This window comes from Phoca vitulina, unplaced genomic scaffold (genome assembly GCF_004348235.1).
Source record: "Phoca vitulina isolate PV1807 unplaced genomic scaffold, GSC_HSeal_1.0 scaffold21, whole genome shotgun sequence".
Lineage (NCBI taxonomy): Eukaryota > Metazoa > Chordata > Mammalia > Carnivora > Phocidae > Phoca > Phoca vitulina.
Window position 1 is genome coordinate 23,175,487 of NW_022589724.1, and position 14,579 is coordinate 23,190,065.

General features: G+C 48.8%; 1 protein-coding gene across 4 annotated transcripts in view; it reads right to left on the bottom strand.

Moving 5' to 3' along the window:
• Positions 1-7,150: 7,150 nt before the first annotated feature.
• The window catches only part of NR6A1 (nuclear receptor subfamily 6 group A member 1), a 228,322-nt gene continuing 220,893 nt past the window's right edge, over positions 7,151-14,579 (bottom strand). For 2 of the 4 annotated variants that reach the window (XM_032418840.1, XM_032418839.1), the window contains exon 9: positions 13,501-14,534. In XM_032418840.1, the coding sequence (XP_032274731.1) occupies positions 14,227-14,534 (308 nt within the window). In that variant the 3' untranslated portion in view covers positions 13,501-14,226. Of the gene's footprint in view, positions 12,633-13,500; positions 14,535-14,579 lie in introns of those variants that run through there. The other 2 variants (XM_032418841.1, XM_032418842.1) reach the window with 2 other exon arrangements.

Here is a 14,579-nt window from a genome sequence, read left to right on the forward strand (position 1 = left end):
CGTCACAGCGCCTCCACCGTTCGGCCCACCTCCCATCACGCAGGCATTTTATCATCTCACAAGAAGAAGGGTGAGTACGGTACACGGTATTTTGAGAGAAACCACAGGCACATATCTTTTATTACCAGTATGTTGTTATACCTGTCCTGTTTTATTATTAGTTATTGTTACTGTGCCTAACTTATAAATTAAACTTTATCATAGGGATGTATGTATAGGAAAAAGCATAGTGTATATACAGTTCAGTACTATCCATGGTTTCAGGCACCGGGGCGGGGGAGGGGGGGAGGCGGGGAGGGTCTTGGAACACATCCTCTGCCAATAAGGGGGACTACTATATTCTAATTCTAATTTCTACGTATGACATAACATATAACTTATTTCCCAACATGCATGACCTCATAATTATGTCTTTTTCACCCACTGAAGTTCTTACAAGATATATTTCTCTTGCATCTGACTGAAGCTAACTAATCTCCCCCATTTTAATGCAATGATTTTGTTTCTGGATTAATACCATTCATCCTCTGAATTTAAAAAAGAAATATCTCGGCAAGCACCTTTACCTCACCGACATGTCACATGCATGTAATGACAACAGTCACAGTCCTTTGCACCTCCTTTGATGGGAGACTGTGAAATGGGGTCTACTCTCACTGCCTTCTTAAACAGGGTCTTTCAACACTGTGGTGCCATGGAAAGAACTAGATTGACCTGGTCAGTCTCCTGGTGAGGCTCCGAGTCCTGAGAAGGAGAAATGTGAGGGATTAGTGGTGGAGACTCTGGCTTAAATCCCAGTTCTGCCATTTCCCAGCTGTGTGACCTGGGACCGGTCACTTCTCTCTCTGGGCCTCCCGTCCTCTCCATGAAATGGGGACAAGATGAGACAATGCATGCACCACGCTCAGTGGCTGCCAGGTCTGTCATGTGTACGCAATGTTAGCAAAACACAAACACCAAGCCGCGGGCCTGGCGGGTCTGCCCTCGGGGGCCCTTTCGGTCTGGAGTGTGAGATTGCACCATCAGCCTGAGCACTGTTAGCCCTTCTGTGATAGAGTGACTCACCGCAGCCTGGGGAACCCTCAAGGAAGGGCTCAGGGCTGACTGATCTCTGGGTCCACAGGGGTCAGCCCAGAGTAAGCGTCAGTGAGCATCTGCTGAATGCCCACTTGCCTCTGCACCAAAGGCCCCACATGCTGCCTGTGGGGGTGGAATTCCGCCGCCCGGCCCTCCTGTCCTGTTGCCTTTTCTGTAGGCGGTCGGCAGACACTTTCCACCACTCAGGCTGGGCACTGCTCCCCTCTGATCGCCCTGGATATGTTTATGGGCACCCCCTTCCTCTGCGCTGCCCCTCCTCGGCCCTCACCCCTACTGGGTGAGGCAGGCAGGGAGGTGCCTAAGCGCCAGGTCCCCTGCTATTCCACACCTGTGGTCAGCCTCCACCACCCTGGGAGGTAGGTAGTATTTTCCCCTCATCTTCCATGAGCAGCATTTGAGAGATGAAGAAACTCGGGTTCAGGGAGACGAGGTATCTTCGCAAAGTCACAAAGCAAGGAAGGGTGTGATGGAACTAGGATTTAAATCCAGGCAGTGGGCTTGCAGAGTCAGCGTCCTCTCCCCTCTGCCAGAGCCCCTGGGTGGCCCATTTGTCTTTTCCTTCAAGCTCCAGCCCAGGTGGTCCCAGGCCATGAGACCTACCCAGAGGGGAAGGAGAAGGGGTGACCCAGGCTCCCCCCCCTCCCAAGCAAACAAAGCCCAGGGTCTCTCTTCTAAGTGGGGACTTTCCCAAAGTGCCAGGCCTATTTCCTGGTGATGGAACAAGGAACAAACAAACTAGAGACCTAGAAACTGAAATGGAGAGGAGAAAGAGAGAGAATCAGCCTGGGGTTGGGGCACAGTGTAGAAAGACAAAGAAAGAACCCACAGAGAGATGAGGCAGAAAATGAGAGAAGAGAGACCCACTGACAGCATACCAGACCCAGACATGGTCGGAGAGGGGGGTGGGGGGAGAGAGGAAGGGAGAGAGGTGGGGGGGGGAGAGAGGGAGAGAGAGAGCGTGGGACAGAGGAAGGAGAGAGAGGGAGAGGCAGAAAGAATGAGAGCCATTTAGAATGAGAGAAAGGAGAAATGGGGGAGAGGGAGACTGAGGCAGAGAGTGAGAAAAGAGAGCAGGGCAGGGCCGGGAGCGGGAGGCAGAGGGGCTGTGGACGTGGAGACCCCGGCAGGGCTGTGGAGGGGGCGGGGCTGTTGGCAGCAGTGGAGGCTGTTTCCGCTGCACCCCTTATCAGCCTGCTGCCAGATGTTCAGATCCGATGCCAATGTCAGAGAAGTCCATAGTGCCAGGTCAAGGCCGTGGCCAGCGGGAGCCTCAGCTGCAGGCTGGGGAGGGGAGCTGGGGGACGGCAGTAGACCTGCCTGCTCTTCTCCCTGTGCCTCCTGGTTCTCTGGACTGGCCCACATGGGGGGCGTGGGGGACACCAGGTGCCCGTGGGGGCTACTTCTCTGGGCCGAGAGCAGGGACTTGTGGAGGCAGAGTGGGGCTCCCGGCAGCACGTGGACACATACATGTGCGCAAGCCCCCACGTGTGTGGAAGCACGTGGACACAGGCCCGCAGACCCGCATGGGTGCACATGAGGGGACCACTCACGGGCGGGTGCGCAGCTCTCCTCGGCTGGAGCCCCCCTGCTCTGCCTGGTCACCCCCTCACCTGAGCCAGGGCTGCAGCTGGAGCTGGAGAAGTAAGGCTCTGTGGCTGGCAGGGGTCCCAGGGCCCACCCTGCTCTTCTACAAAGGGGACACTCACGGAATCTGCACGCCCTTAAGGGCTGGACTGAGGGACCTGGGACCTTCTAGAATCCGATGCCTGGTGAAGATCCTCGGGAGGAGATGCAGGAGCTGGGTGTCTGGCAGGGCTGGGGCTTCAGCCTTGGGCCTGGGCCTCTCCGCCATGCTCCTGGAGCGTGCAGCCGCAGCTGGGGCCCCCTGCCTGGGATAGTTTATCTCTCAGCGCACACGCTTGGCCCTCAAGGGGTGACCCAGCCTTGCTCCCCACATTCCTCTCCAGCCACGCAGCCAGTGGGCCCCCCACAGCCCTGAGACATGGCCTGTACTTGGGGGGTGGTCAGGAGCAACCACTCAGAGCCATCTCGCTGACCTCTTGGCCCCGGCCCTTTGCAGCTGTCTCTTTGTTTTTCTCTGCTTTTGTCTCTGAGCATCTCTCTAATGTTGTCTCTGCCATGATTAATCTGTGTCTACCACTATTTTTTGCCTCAGTCTTTCTCTGGGAATGTCCCAGTTTGTTTCTCTCTGTTTCAGTCCTTAGTCTGTCTCTCTCTCGGGTCCTTGAGCGGGGCCAAGTCTGAGGATCCCTCTGCTCTGCTCTCTGCCTTACAGTGACCAACTTCAGTGGGAATGCATGTGAGAAACAAGGCTGTGGGCAAGGGGGCAAAGGGCCTGGACAAGTGGAGGCCCTAGGCCTGTAACGGGTGAACTGGGGCAGCCCAAGTAGAAGTCCCGAACCTCCCCTGCCACCCACCCGCTGAGAGTCAGCCCAGATAAGGGACACTGATCAGGGTATGCAGCTGGTGGGCTCCCCCATGTAGAGAAGACTGGGGGGGGGCTGGTGTAGGAGGAGGGAGCTGGGGCTGGAGGTCTCCTGGCCTGAGGGCCTCCTTCCTGTTTGTTGGGAAGTGGCTGCCTCAGAAAGCTGCTCAGGGGAGAGGAGGGAGGCCATGGTGACTTCCGGGAAGCTGGCCAAGGGCCCGAGGCCACCCTCCCTGTGCCCACATGGGGCCTGCTGGCCCTGGCTTAAAATAGTGCCGTTCCTCTCCTGCTGCAGGGCCCGGCCCAGGCCTCAAAGGGCTGCTGGCTGCTACTTGACAGCCAGGGCCTAGGGCGGGGTGGGGGGTGGGGGTGGGGGGGATTCACCCAACTGCCCAGCCCTCCCCAGTCTGCAGCGGCCGTGCCTCGACATTGTGGGTGGGGAGTTGCAGAGAAAGAAACCCTGGATTCGAGTGTCCGCTCCAACAATGACCAGCTGGGAGACTTCGGGCTGGTCCATGGAGTCTCCTTGAGCCTCGGTTTCCACTATGTAAGATAGGGTAAGTGCCGGGCTTTTAACCTAAATGAGACCACAAGATGTAGACTCCTCAGAACCTTGCCACGCACAGAGCGGACACAAAAATGGGAGTTCCTTTTGCCTGTCTGCCTGCTGTGCCCCAAACTCCTCACTCTGAGGAAGGGCCTCCTCGGAGCTCTCCTCAGTTCCTACACTTCCCCTAGGACTAGGTATTGAAGAGGGAAGGTCTGTGGAGAGGGAGATTGCAGGGAGGGCAAGGATGGGGCTGTGGTCTCCATGGTGAGACTTGTTGCCAAGGGAACAGGACTCCAAGAGCCCTGGGTCTGACAGTTGGGCACTTTTGCCACAGGATCTCAGACAGACTGATTACTACCGTGGTGGACCTAAAACCCTGGTGGGCAGGCAAACCAGAGAGGTAGCTTCTGGCTCTGCTGGGTTTTGGTTATTGGGGTGTCAGGGGCTGCAGCTCCTCATGCAGCTTTCGTATGGATTGACTTAATTAAGCCCCTACTTTGAACCAGCCACAGTGAGTTCTCCTTAACTCCTAAGACAAAGGCATGTCATCTCCATTTATCTGACCAGGAAAGTGAGAGGTATCTATCTGGGTCAAGGCCACACACAACTGGTAAGGGGAAGAGCTAGAATTAGACCTCGGATGGTGAGAGCTCCTGATGTGCCTCTGTCACACAACCTCCTCAGGAAAATGGTCCTTGAGAGCGGGCTCCAGTAGCCACATCCAACCCGATCCCAACACCCTCCGTAAGCCTTCATTTCTGGGAGTTTCTGGCTTCAGACTCTGACATATGCCAGAGCTCTGTTTCCTCTTCAGTTCCATAGAGATGATCTTATTTACCTCAGAGAGTTGTGTAAGGATAAAGATCTCAGCACAGATCCTAACAGGAGGCACTCAGTAGTGCTTGTTTATGTTCATTCCTGAGGTTACATATGAGTTATGTAACCTCAGGCAAATTACTTACCTAACTTTCTGGGTCTCGGTTTTCTTATCTGTAAAATGGGATCTTTATAGCATCAACTTCATAGGGTGGCTTGGAGGAAACAGTAATGTAATGCATGTAAAACGCTTAGTACCGTGCTTTGCATTGCTCCATATATGTTCACTATTCTTTCAGATTATTGCCTGGCACTCAAGGAAATCAAAAGCTCAGCATTAGTTCAGTACCAATTCATAAATTTAGAGCAGTGTTCTAAATTTTATTCCACAGAACACTCTCCCAACGGAATTTTAACAGGAAGAAAAAAGTGTTCCATGCCTAAACACTTTTTTGGTAGGCCCTAGACTAGACAGAATTAGTTTTCTTCAGGCAAGACTTCTCAGAGCCTTTAATATGCCAACAAAGGTTGGGAAGCAGTAAGAGGAAGGTAGAGGGAGTCCAGTGTTTCCCAGATTTTTGGCAATGGAATTCCTACTTTTTCCATGAAGCCATCTTGTTAGGTTGTCTATGTTGAGAAACCACAGATTTGGTGTCTATAGCATTCTACGTATTTTTGGGATAGCACCGCTTTTCAGATCAATTTGGTTGGGTCTATTCAGTCACCTCTTAGAGAAATTAATCCTTTATTAGTTTAATAGTTTTGTTTTGCTAATAGCAAGAAGTTCAACCAAAGGCCATTACTGAGTTTTGTTACAAACTCCAGACATTCATATTCAGCACTACTGAACTGCTCCCAGGCAGAGCAGGGAGGAAGCCCATTGTAACTTTGGTATCAGATAGACCTGGATTCAAAAGCAAATTCTGCCACTTACTCATGTGTCATCTTAGGCAAACAGCTTAATTTCTTTGGGCCTCAATTTGCTTATGTGTAAAATGGGGCTGAGACCTGAACCTTGTAAAACGGTTACGAGGATGACAGGAGACAATGCACGTAAAGCGCCGAATCATAGGGCCTGGCACTCACGGGGCGCTCAGCAAATGTGTTTCTTCTCCTCCTTACACCTCTGTGTCTTATCTGTCCCCTCTTGTGGGGCAAGGAAGAGTCTATTAATTAGTTCTGCAGTGTTTCCTTTGTTCTAAAGCCATCTCTTTCAAACCTCAAGGGCTCTCTGGTCCCTTGTGCTAGAGGAGGCTGAGGTGTGGGGAGGCAGCTGGGCTTCCCCTCATTTCACACATGGGGATTTAATAGACTTGATCAGACTCTCCTCAGCCTTTATGGTTTCAAACTGAGAAGTCTTCATCTTTCCTGTCTTCATATAACCCTCAACCCAAACTCTGCCACTTCTCTGATCGTATGAACAGCAGGATTACAGGGCGGCTGGGCTTTGAAATTGGGTGGATCTGGGTTCAAGTCTTAACTCTGACACTTCCTGTGTGACTTCGGACACATCCCTTGATCTCTCAGAGCCTCCATTTTCTCAGCTCTAGAAAACCTCATCTATTTCCTGGAAAGACAGATATTAATCGGCTGGACCATAGTGACAGAATAGGCAGGCCACCAGCAGCGCACCGCTGTCACGGAGATGCAGCTCTCTTTCTGGAGACTTAGCAGATGGCTTTCCTTCCTAGACTTCTGAATGTGGCATTCAAGGTCCCCAAGTGCTTCTCCAACCTCAAGTCTTGCTATCCCTTCCATCTGCCACCATTCTTGCCATGGCAGTCCCTTGTTATACCCGAATATTCCATGTTTCTGATTCATAGCCAGGTGGGCCTTCAAATGTGTTGTTGATCCCTCTCGCCTCTCCCCGGTCTAGCCTCCTCTGTCTAGTGCCTTTCTTCAAGAGCCGCCTTCAATGCTCACCTGTGAAGCACTTCCTGAGTAGAACAAGCAGCTCCCTCCTCTAGATCCTTACAACCTCATCTCCTTAATGACAGCTCAGTCCCACTGTACCACAAAGGTCTGTGTTTGCCTCCCCCACCAGACTAAGTTCCTCTAGTTGTGCAACTTTCTAACTGGGAGACCTTGAATGAGTCCCTTCACCTCACTTCAATAAAATAGAGGTAATAATCTTTGAAGTTCAAGGAGGTTCAGGTTTGTGAAAAGTCCCAACACGATACCTGGCACACAGAGCAGACACCTTATTCAGTACTGGTTCACGGATTCAAGCAGCCCTGAGAGAGAGCCCTCTGTCAGACCCTCAGCAATAGGAACGGTGTGGGTGTGAGCTACAAGCAGGACCAACAGGTCTGGAGACACCAGCCAGCTCCTTAGGACACCCCATTGTCCCTCCCTAGAACCCAAGACAAGCTTCACAGACAGAGGACATGTGCAGAAGGATTCACATTTATTGGTTCAAATACAGTACCTAACATTCGCTAAACATGCATTTCACACTACTTGGTCACATTTCCACAGGTAGTCAATTCACAGCAAAGGGCCCATCCCTCGCCGGCTGGCAGGGTGGGAGGTAGCCGAGGGCCTGGGCAGCCTGCAGAGCCCACCAACTATTATTTGGTCATGCAGGGTTGATGGAGCCAGGCTGGCGGGCAGCCCTTGGCCGGCCCTTTGGGGACAAGGGCTCAGAGACATCCCATTTACGCGATTCCTACACTGGACTGTGGGTGCAAGCGGGCCTAGCGTAGGTAGCCCAAGGATATGCTCAGTGATGCATGTGCCACCGCAGCCCCTGAAGGGGGGGTTGTGAGAGGTGGTGCTCCCTGTGCCTTGGCTCACAGGAAAGAAATGGTGGCCTCTTCAAGGGGGTGGCCAGTCCATGGCTGGGCAGGTGGCTGGGACTCCCCAGACATGGCCCAGACATCACAATGCAGCCACAAGCCCCTATCGCAAGCCTGGGATGGCAACACAGACAAAAACACCAACACCCCAGGGCAGGCAGAGTTTCTTTCCCGACAGAAACATGTAAACAGAGCAGGAGCTAAAGTTTTCTTTTCCCACAGGATTCCTCAGAGAGGAATCGATCAGGATGTCACTCAAGAGGTAGTTTTATTTATTTATTTTTCATGGAAATTTGAGTCAACAACATTATTACCTATTATAAGACATTTCAGAGAAAGAAAAAAAAAAGTGGTCACCAAAGGGCAAAAATGATCCTTTGGCTGGCAGGGCTGGCTCCAGGATTTGGAAGACTAGCTCCACCAGTAACACAACTTTTTTCTTGGGCGTGGAGCAAGCTCTGGCCTAACGCACATCTTCCCCTCGAGCCCGCAACTGACTCCTGAGCAGGCTGTGCTCCATTTAGGGCTGCAGGCCCAGAAGAGAGAGGCCAGACGGGCACTGGAGTGGGCAGAGCCACCAGGCATTTTATGAGCTGGTAGAGGCAGGGCCACTGTGGCTCATATCGCAGGAGAGCCAGAAGTCTTCAAGTTTCAAGGTAGCCCAGGTCTAGCCAAGAAGGAAGCCCCAGCGTGCTCCTTGACTCGGCATGTTCTCTGGGGCTCCTGCCTCTGAGCAAACAGTCCAGGTCCGGTTCTCAAGCCCAAAAAAGAAGCTGCTGCTTGTGGCAGCCAAGAGAGGGGTTTCTGGGGACCCTGTAATTAAATACACATCCCTGAGCTGTGGCCCTAGAAACCCTTGCCTCGAGGCTAATCAGTTTCCAGCACCTGGTGGAATGATTGCCGTTTCTCATCCTGAGACACCGATAAAACATCATTTCACAGACACTGGCCATAGATGCTTCGAGCTGAGAAAAAAGGAAGGAATGATCAACTGCAAAGGCAGAGGGGAATGTAGGGGATTCTCATGGATTAAACTGGGGAAAGTAAGAGCAGTGGTGTTTTTGTTTAGTTTTTTTTGTTTGTTTGTTTAAAAAATCAATAAAGAAAAATTTAAAGTTTAATAAAAGAGCTGAATCTAAAAGACTGGATTTCTGAAAATAATTGCAAAATTTTAAAAAGCAACAAGGAAAAAGACATAGACCAGGGGCCCAGACCTAAAGACTTGGAACCACTGCTCAACTTCCTGCCCTCCTGGGAGGCCAGGGCCCCCTTACTTTGGCCAACCTTGGGCATGGCTTAGATGTTGCCCATGCTGGGTTTGTCCATCTGTCTCCATCTGTCCCATTCCCCAGGAAATCAAGAATAAACAAAGGTAGGAAATGGGGAGCAGAGCAAGGCAGCTCAGAGAGCCCACGGTTTTAAGGACCTGGTAACATATTGGCCATGGCAGGTACTCACATCCCTGAAAAGGGGTGGCTGGGGAGAGGCAGGTCAATGTGGAGCGGGTGACTGTCAGCAACACTGTGGAGACCCTTAGATTCCCTCTATCCATCCTCTGGTTCTGGGGAACAAGACAAGGAGGTTCCTGCATGCTGCCTTCTATCCCTGGAGGTTCTCCCACCTCAATTATGTGTTAAGCATGGGGCTGGGTGTCCTCTGAGCCAGGTGGAGTGCTTTGAGACAGGTTCTGGGGAGTTTCTTCAGACTAAGGGCAAGACCACCGAACCTTGTAAAAGACTCCAAAATTCTACAAAGGAGCCAGAGAACATAAGTTGTAGGTGAAGTTCCAAGATTCCAAACTTTTGTCTTGGGTCAAGAAAACATTTAAAGGGAAAGGAAAGGAAAAGCCTGTGTGTTTCAATGCAGTGCAAGGAGGTAGGATTCTCCTTTACCACACAGCTTTCAGGGTTATATTTTTATGGTGGAAAAACTCTCACTCAAAGTGAGCGCTGTTGGTAGCAGGGGATCAGAGAGAGGACAGAAGAGAGGGGAATTAGAGACAACGTGCACAACTTTTTTCTTCTTCCACTAGCAAAAAGGCTACCTGTTAACCAAACATTATGGGAAGAAAGGCAAAAAACAAACACACCAAACCTCCCCCTCCAACCTTTCTCTGTGTCCTTCAAACCAAATTCACAAATACATCTAGTGGCTGACCTAATGTCTCCACACTGCTAGCTACACTCCTACCTTCTCCTCATAATACCTGAGTTTGCAATGCAACACATTCACTTTACCCTGTTTAAAAAAAGCCCACGTCATAAAAGGACTGGGTGCAGAAGACATTAAAGGCTGTCCACAGGTCAGGCTCCGGCTTGGAACACACGGCCACTTGGCTCAGAGATTCTGCAGGGCTCTTGGCAAAGAATGGGCTCTTTGTTCTGTGGAATCTGCTGCGAACATTTGTAAAAATGGATTTGTACAATGGCAACTTGCAGAACCTTTCCCCCACTCCACAAATTAACAACTTGCTCTGTTTAATGCTGCATTATTGGAGAGACATGTTCTTGTCCTGTCAGAAAACAATTTCCTTTGATACCCAACACAACCAGGAAAATGCTTAACTTAAGAGAAAAGCAATTTCAAAAAATAATAAGAATCTGACAGATGGAGGTCTAAGCAAAGAAAGATACTGCACACAGGAGTAGTCTTGGAAAAGGGGACTCTGATATGTGTCTCCTCCCCTATCTTGAGGAAAGCAGCTCGGAGTCTGACCTGTAGCCAAAGAATGTGATCTGGTTGGTTAAATAAAAAATTCAGGGAAACAAAAATATTGTGAACTTAGAAATAAACATATACACACACAAAAATCTTCCCATCAACATGTGAAAAACATTCTGGTTGGAGCTTTTCCTGAGGAACGTGTCTCTTTTTTCTTTCTCAGAGCAGCTGGGGAAATGGCATTAAGGAGTAATGCTCTGAGTTTTAGACCCATCAAGGGACAAAGTCATCACTCTGCTGGTACCCGTAACATTTCACTGGAAAGAAAAAATTATAATCCGACACAGACTACCTGGTATGCACACAGTGCGGTGGCCCACTAGGTAAATCTGCTAGGCCGACACAGACTACCTGGTATGCACACAGTGTGGTGGCCCACTAGGTAAATCTGCTAGGCCGGGCTGGAAGAGAGCAAACGGCCTTTGACTAAACAGGCAAAACAAAATGCTGTCGGCCCCTCAAGTCCACCCAGGGAGGCACCCAGCTAAGGTGGTCTGTCTGTTGCACTGGCTGTGGGAGGTACCTGGGTATGGGCAAGGACAACTGCTACAGTAAGGCAGAGAAAGGAAAAGCACCTGAAAGAGTTCTAAGATAGACATGGTGTGGCCACCGGCCAAAGCCAAGAGGGTAAGGAATACTTCCCAGAACTAGGTAGGGTAGGTAGTGAAAGAATAGGAGGTCCAGGCTGTATCTGCAGAGGGGGGCAGCCAGGCCCTTAGCAACATGAGGTAGTTTCAGGCCCCCCTCCCCTTCCAGGTGCTTTGGACTCCAGCCCTCCAGGCCTTTGTCAGCCAGGCCACTGATAATCTAACGGGCAGGTGGGCCACTCCTCCGGTACTTGGGCTTTCTGTTCTAAGGAAACCTGGTCTCATTTTGGAGAGATTAGGAGAACTTGGGAGGAGAATGAAGGGGCAAAACTTCTGTTCAGCTGATGGGTGAATGGTCCTTCCCACTGTATGAAAGACTGCAGGTTTTGGATTCAGTCCTGAGAATGAGACAGGATGGGGTGAGGGGAGGAACAGGGAAAGGAAGATTGTTTATTCTTTTAGCAGTCTGGCCTTTGTCCCACTAACCTTTGAAAAAAGCAAGGTGAAAGGAGAATAAATCAGTAGTGGGCACCAGGATTCAGAGCATGACATTTTGTTCAGTTGTTTTTTCAAAGGGCCAATAGGAAGTCAAATTTATAGGAGAGAGGCAAGGAGTCTCAGGAAGGTAGACCTTGGTAGATCCAGGTAAAGACACTAGGTAGCTGCAAGCTCCAAGGGAGCTGGTAGACAAGTCCCAAGAATTAACTTACTGCCAGGACCATGTATGGATAAAAAGTTGACAGTGGCAGAAACTAATAGTGGTGGTTTGGACGGTGGGGGTGGGGGGAGCCCACAGCATGGTGTGAGAACAGAAACCCTTCTCCCTGAAGAGTTGTTTGAAGGGAGGACATCTAACATAGATTTGGTCACTGTACCCTACTCCCTCAACTATCATGCTTTCCAAAGAAAAGAGATGGCTAAATCCTCATCTCCTGCCCTGTTTCCAATGTTTCACCCACTTTGCTTAATAAACCTCCCAACACCACTTTGCCCCTTTATGGGTGTGCTCTTTTACTTTTACCTGGCAATTCTGTGGCTAGAAAAAGGCAGTTTGCTCTCTGACAGACTAATGTAGGAGTCTGCTGAGAACATGTGGAAAAAGTAGGGATGGTCACACCCCTCCCTTTCCACTGAGGTAGTCGTCTTTGTCAACATTATGGAAATATTCATCTCAGCCCCATCCCACCCTCTCCCTCAAAATACAAAAGAACTATCTCTAAACAATGACAACACTATAACATTAAACATCTTCACATTCTGTAAACTGCAAGGAAATGCATCGGCTGCATTCACACAAAAGCATGTGCATCATGTTGAAGGCCATACATTCAACTCTGTCGTGAAATAAATATATAGAAAAATGAGGTTAAAAAAACAGACAAACAAACAAAAACTCTTCTTGCTATGGAGGCAACTGGAAACACTGCTCCTCAGCCTCCATCTTGGTCTCTCTGGCTCTTTCTTCTGGAGCCTGTCCTGCCCACCCAAGGCGCTGTGGTTGGCCTGAGGAGGGGCGCTGGGAACAGGTCATTCCTTGCCCACACTTGTCTTGCAGGAATGCAGTACCACCTTAAAGAGGAGGGGCAGCTGCTCCAGGGGTACATTCACCATCTTTCCTGGTAACAAGGCAGGAAAAGAAGAGTTAGTAGTGGCTGTACTGGAAGAGCTGTCTGCCTCCTTAGGCTGGGGAAGGGAGAATGTTGCCTTTTTGAGGGACTAGAGCGAGACAGTGCCAGGAGTATCACAAAGACAGGAGTATCAGAAAAACTGTGCTAACATCCTGATACCCAGACCCATTTTGGTACCCTAGAGAGTCCAGTAATGATTCAGGTTATAATCATTGCTATCATCTGCTTACTCTGTGCTAAGTGTTTAAATGCATTATCTAATTCTCACAGTATTTCCATGTAATAGATATTACTTGTTATCTCCATTTTATAGATGAGGAAACTTAAACTGAAAGGTATTCCTAGATGTTCTCTTTGAGCTAAAATACCCTGAGAAACATATCTTATTTTTTTTTCCTGGTAGATTCTCTAGCATTCTGTTCTTTAGAATAGTATAATGGATTAATAAAAGTACTGGGAAAAAAAGGAGGTGGTGGTCACAGGGGCAAATAAATTTGAGAAATTTGGGGTTAAGAAACGTATACAGGTTTCTTTATTGGAAGGTTTCTCAGAGCATTCAGTGTGCTAATATACTTTGTAAATATCTGAGGCTGTCGTTCTTCTGCCTGCCAGTACCTTAGAGTCATCTGGGGAGTTTCAAAAAAATACTGATGCCCAGGCCCCACTCCATACCAATTAAATCAGAATCTCTGCAGGTGCAATCCAAGCACAGATATTTTTTAAAAGCTTCCCAGGTGATTCAAAATGTTGCCAGAGTTGAGAATCCAGCTCTGTGGGGGGAGAGTGGGGTATTAACTACTGACTTCCCTTTATTTCAGAGAGCATCTGATTAATATCTTATTCCGTAAAACATAGATTTGGAAAGGCTGAGCCATAAACTATCAAAACACCCCTAGAATTCCAATATTTTAGGTCCAGTTCAGATCAGCAAGACTGTCTAGGTCCAAAAAGTAGAAAAAAAAATTCCTTTGTCAGACTGAAAATTTTTTCCTTCAAAATTGGGTGGCTAAATTTGACAGGAACAGTTTTATCTTAGAGGTTACATTTCTGAGTTTTCCCTCAGTATGTGCTGGATTACTATATACAAGAATCTTTACCAGAAAAACTAAAATAACAGTAACAACAAAACCCAGGATTTCATACTGGAACGGACCTATTTAAATGTCAAGAAGCTCAGAAGGGGGTCAAGACTACAAAGCAGTAACAACAAAACTTCCTTTGCAAAGGCAGGATTCTTGAGAATTATTTTAAAGATATTGCTTTAAATGAATGATGTCCAAAAATCTGTAAGAAATTCTATGAAATGAAGTTAATTTTAAAAATTGAGATATAATTAATTCACATAGCATAAAATACACCCTTTTAAAGTATATATTTAGTATATATTCAGGAAATTAAGTTAATTTGAGAAACTCTGAGCCTGTTTCCCCATCCATAGAAGGACCATAAATATCACCAACAACCAGCCTTGCAGAGTTTGTTCTGAGATTAAACAACATAAGGCCACAAAGCACCTTGCCCATGACAGGCACTCAGGAAATGTTAAGACTCTCTTCCCTACAAAGAAAACACAAACTTCTCATTATAATATAACTTTTCTGAGGGCAATGGTCGTAGTTCTTTTATGCAGTTGGTGATGAGCCTGGAAGGAGCATCCTGAAAACACTACTTGTCTCATTTCTTTCACAAGCCAAGAGAAGCAAGGAAGGTTTGGAAGCCCAGCACCAAGAATGTTACCTGCAATATAGCGAATCTCAGGTAAGCACATCATGAGGTCAGGAAAGCGGTTCGGCTGATGTGTATATTTATATTCAGTGAAATCCTGACAAATGTACCAATATCGCTTGTTCAACTGTTCCAGCTGTGAGGCACTGGTCAGACCCCTGATATCTGTGAAAAAAACACACAGGAAAAGGAGGGGCTTTCTACTGTGGA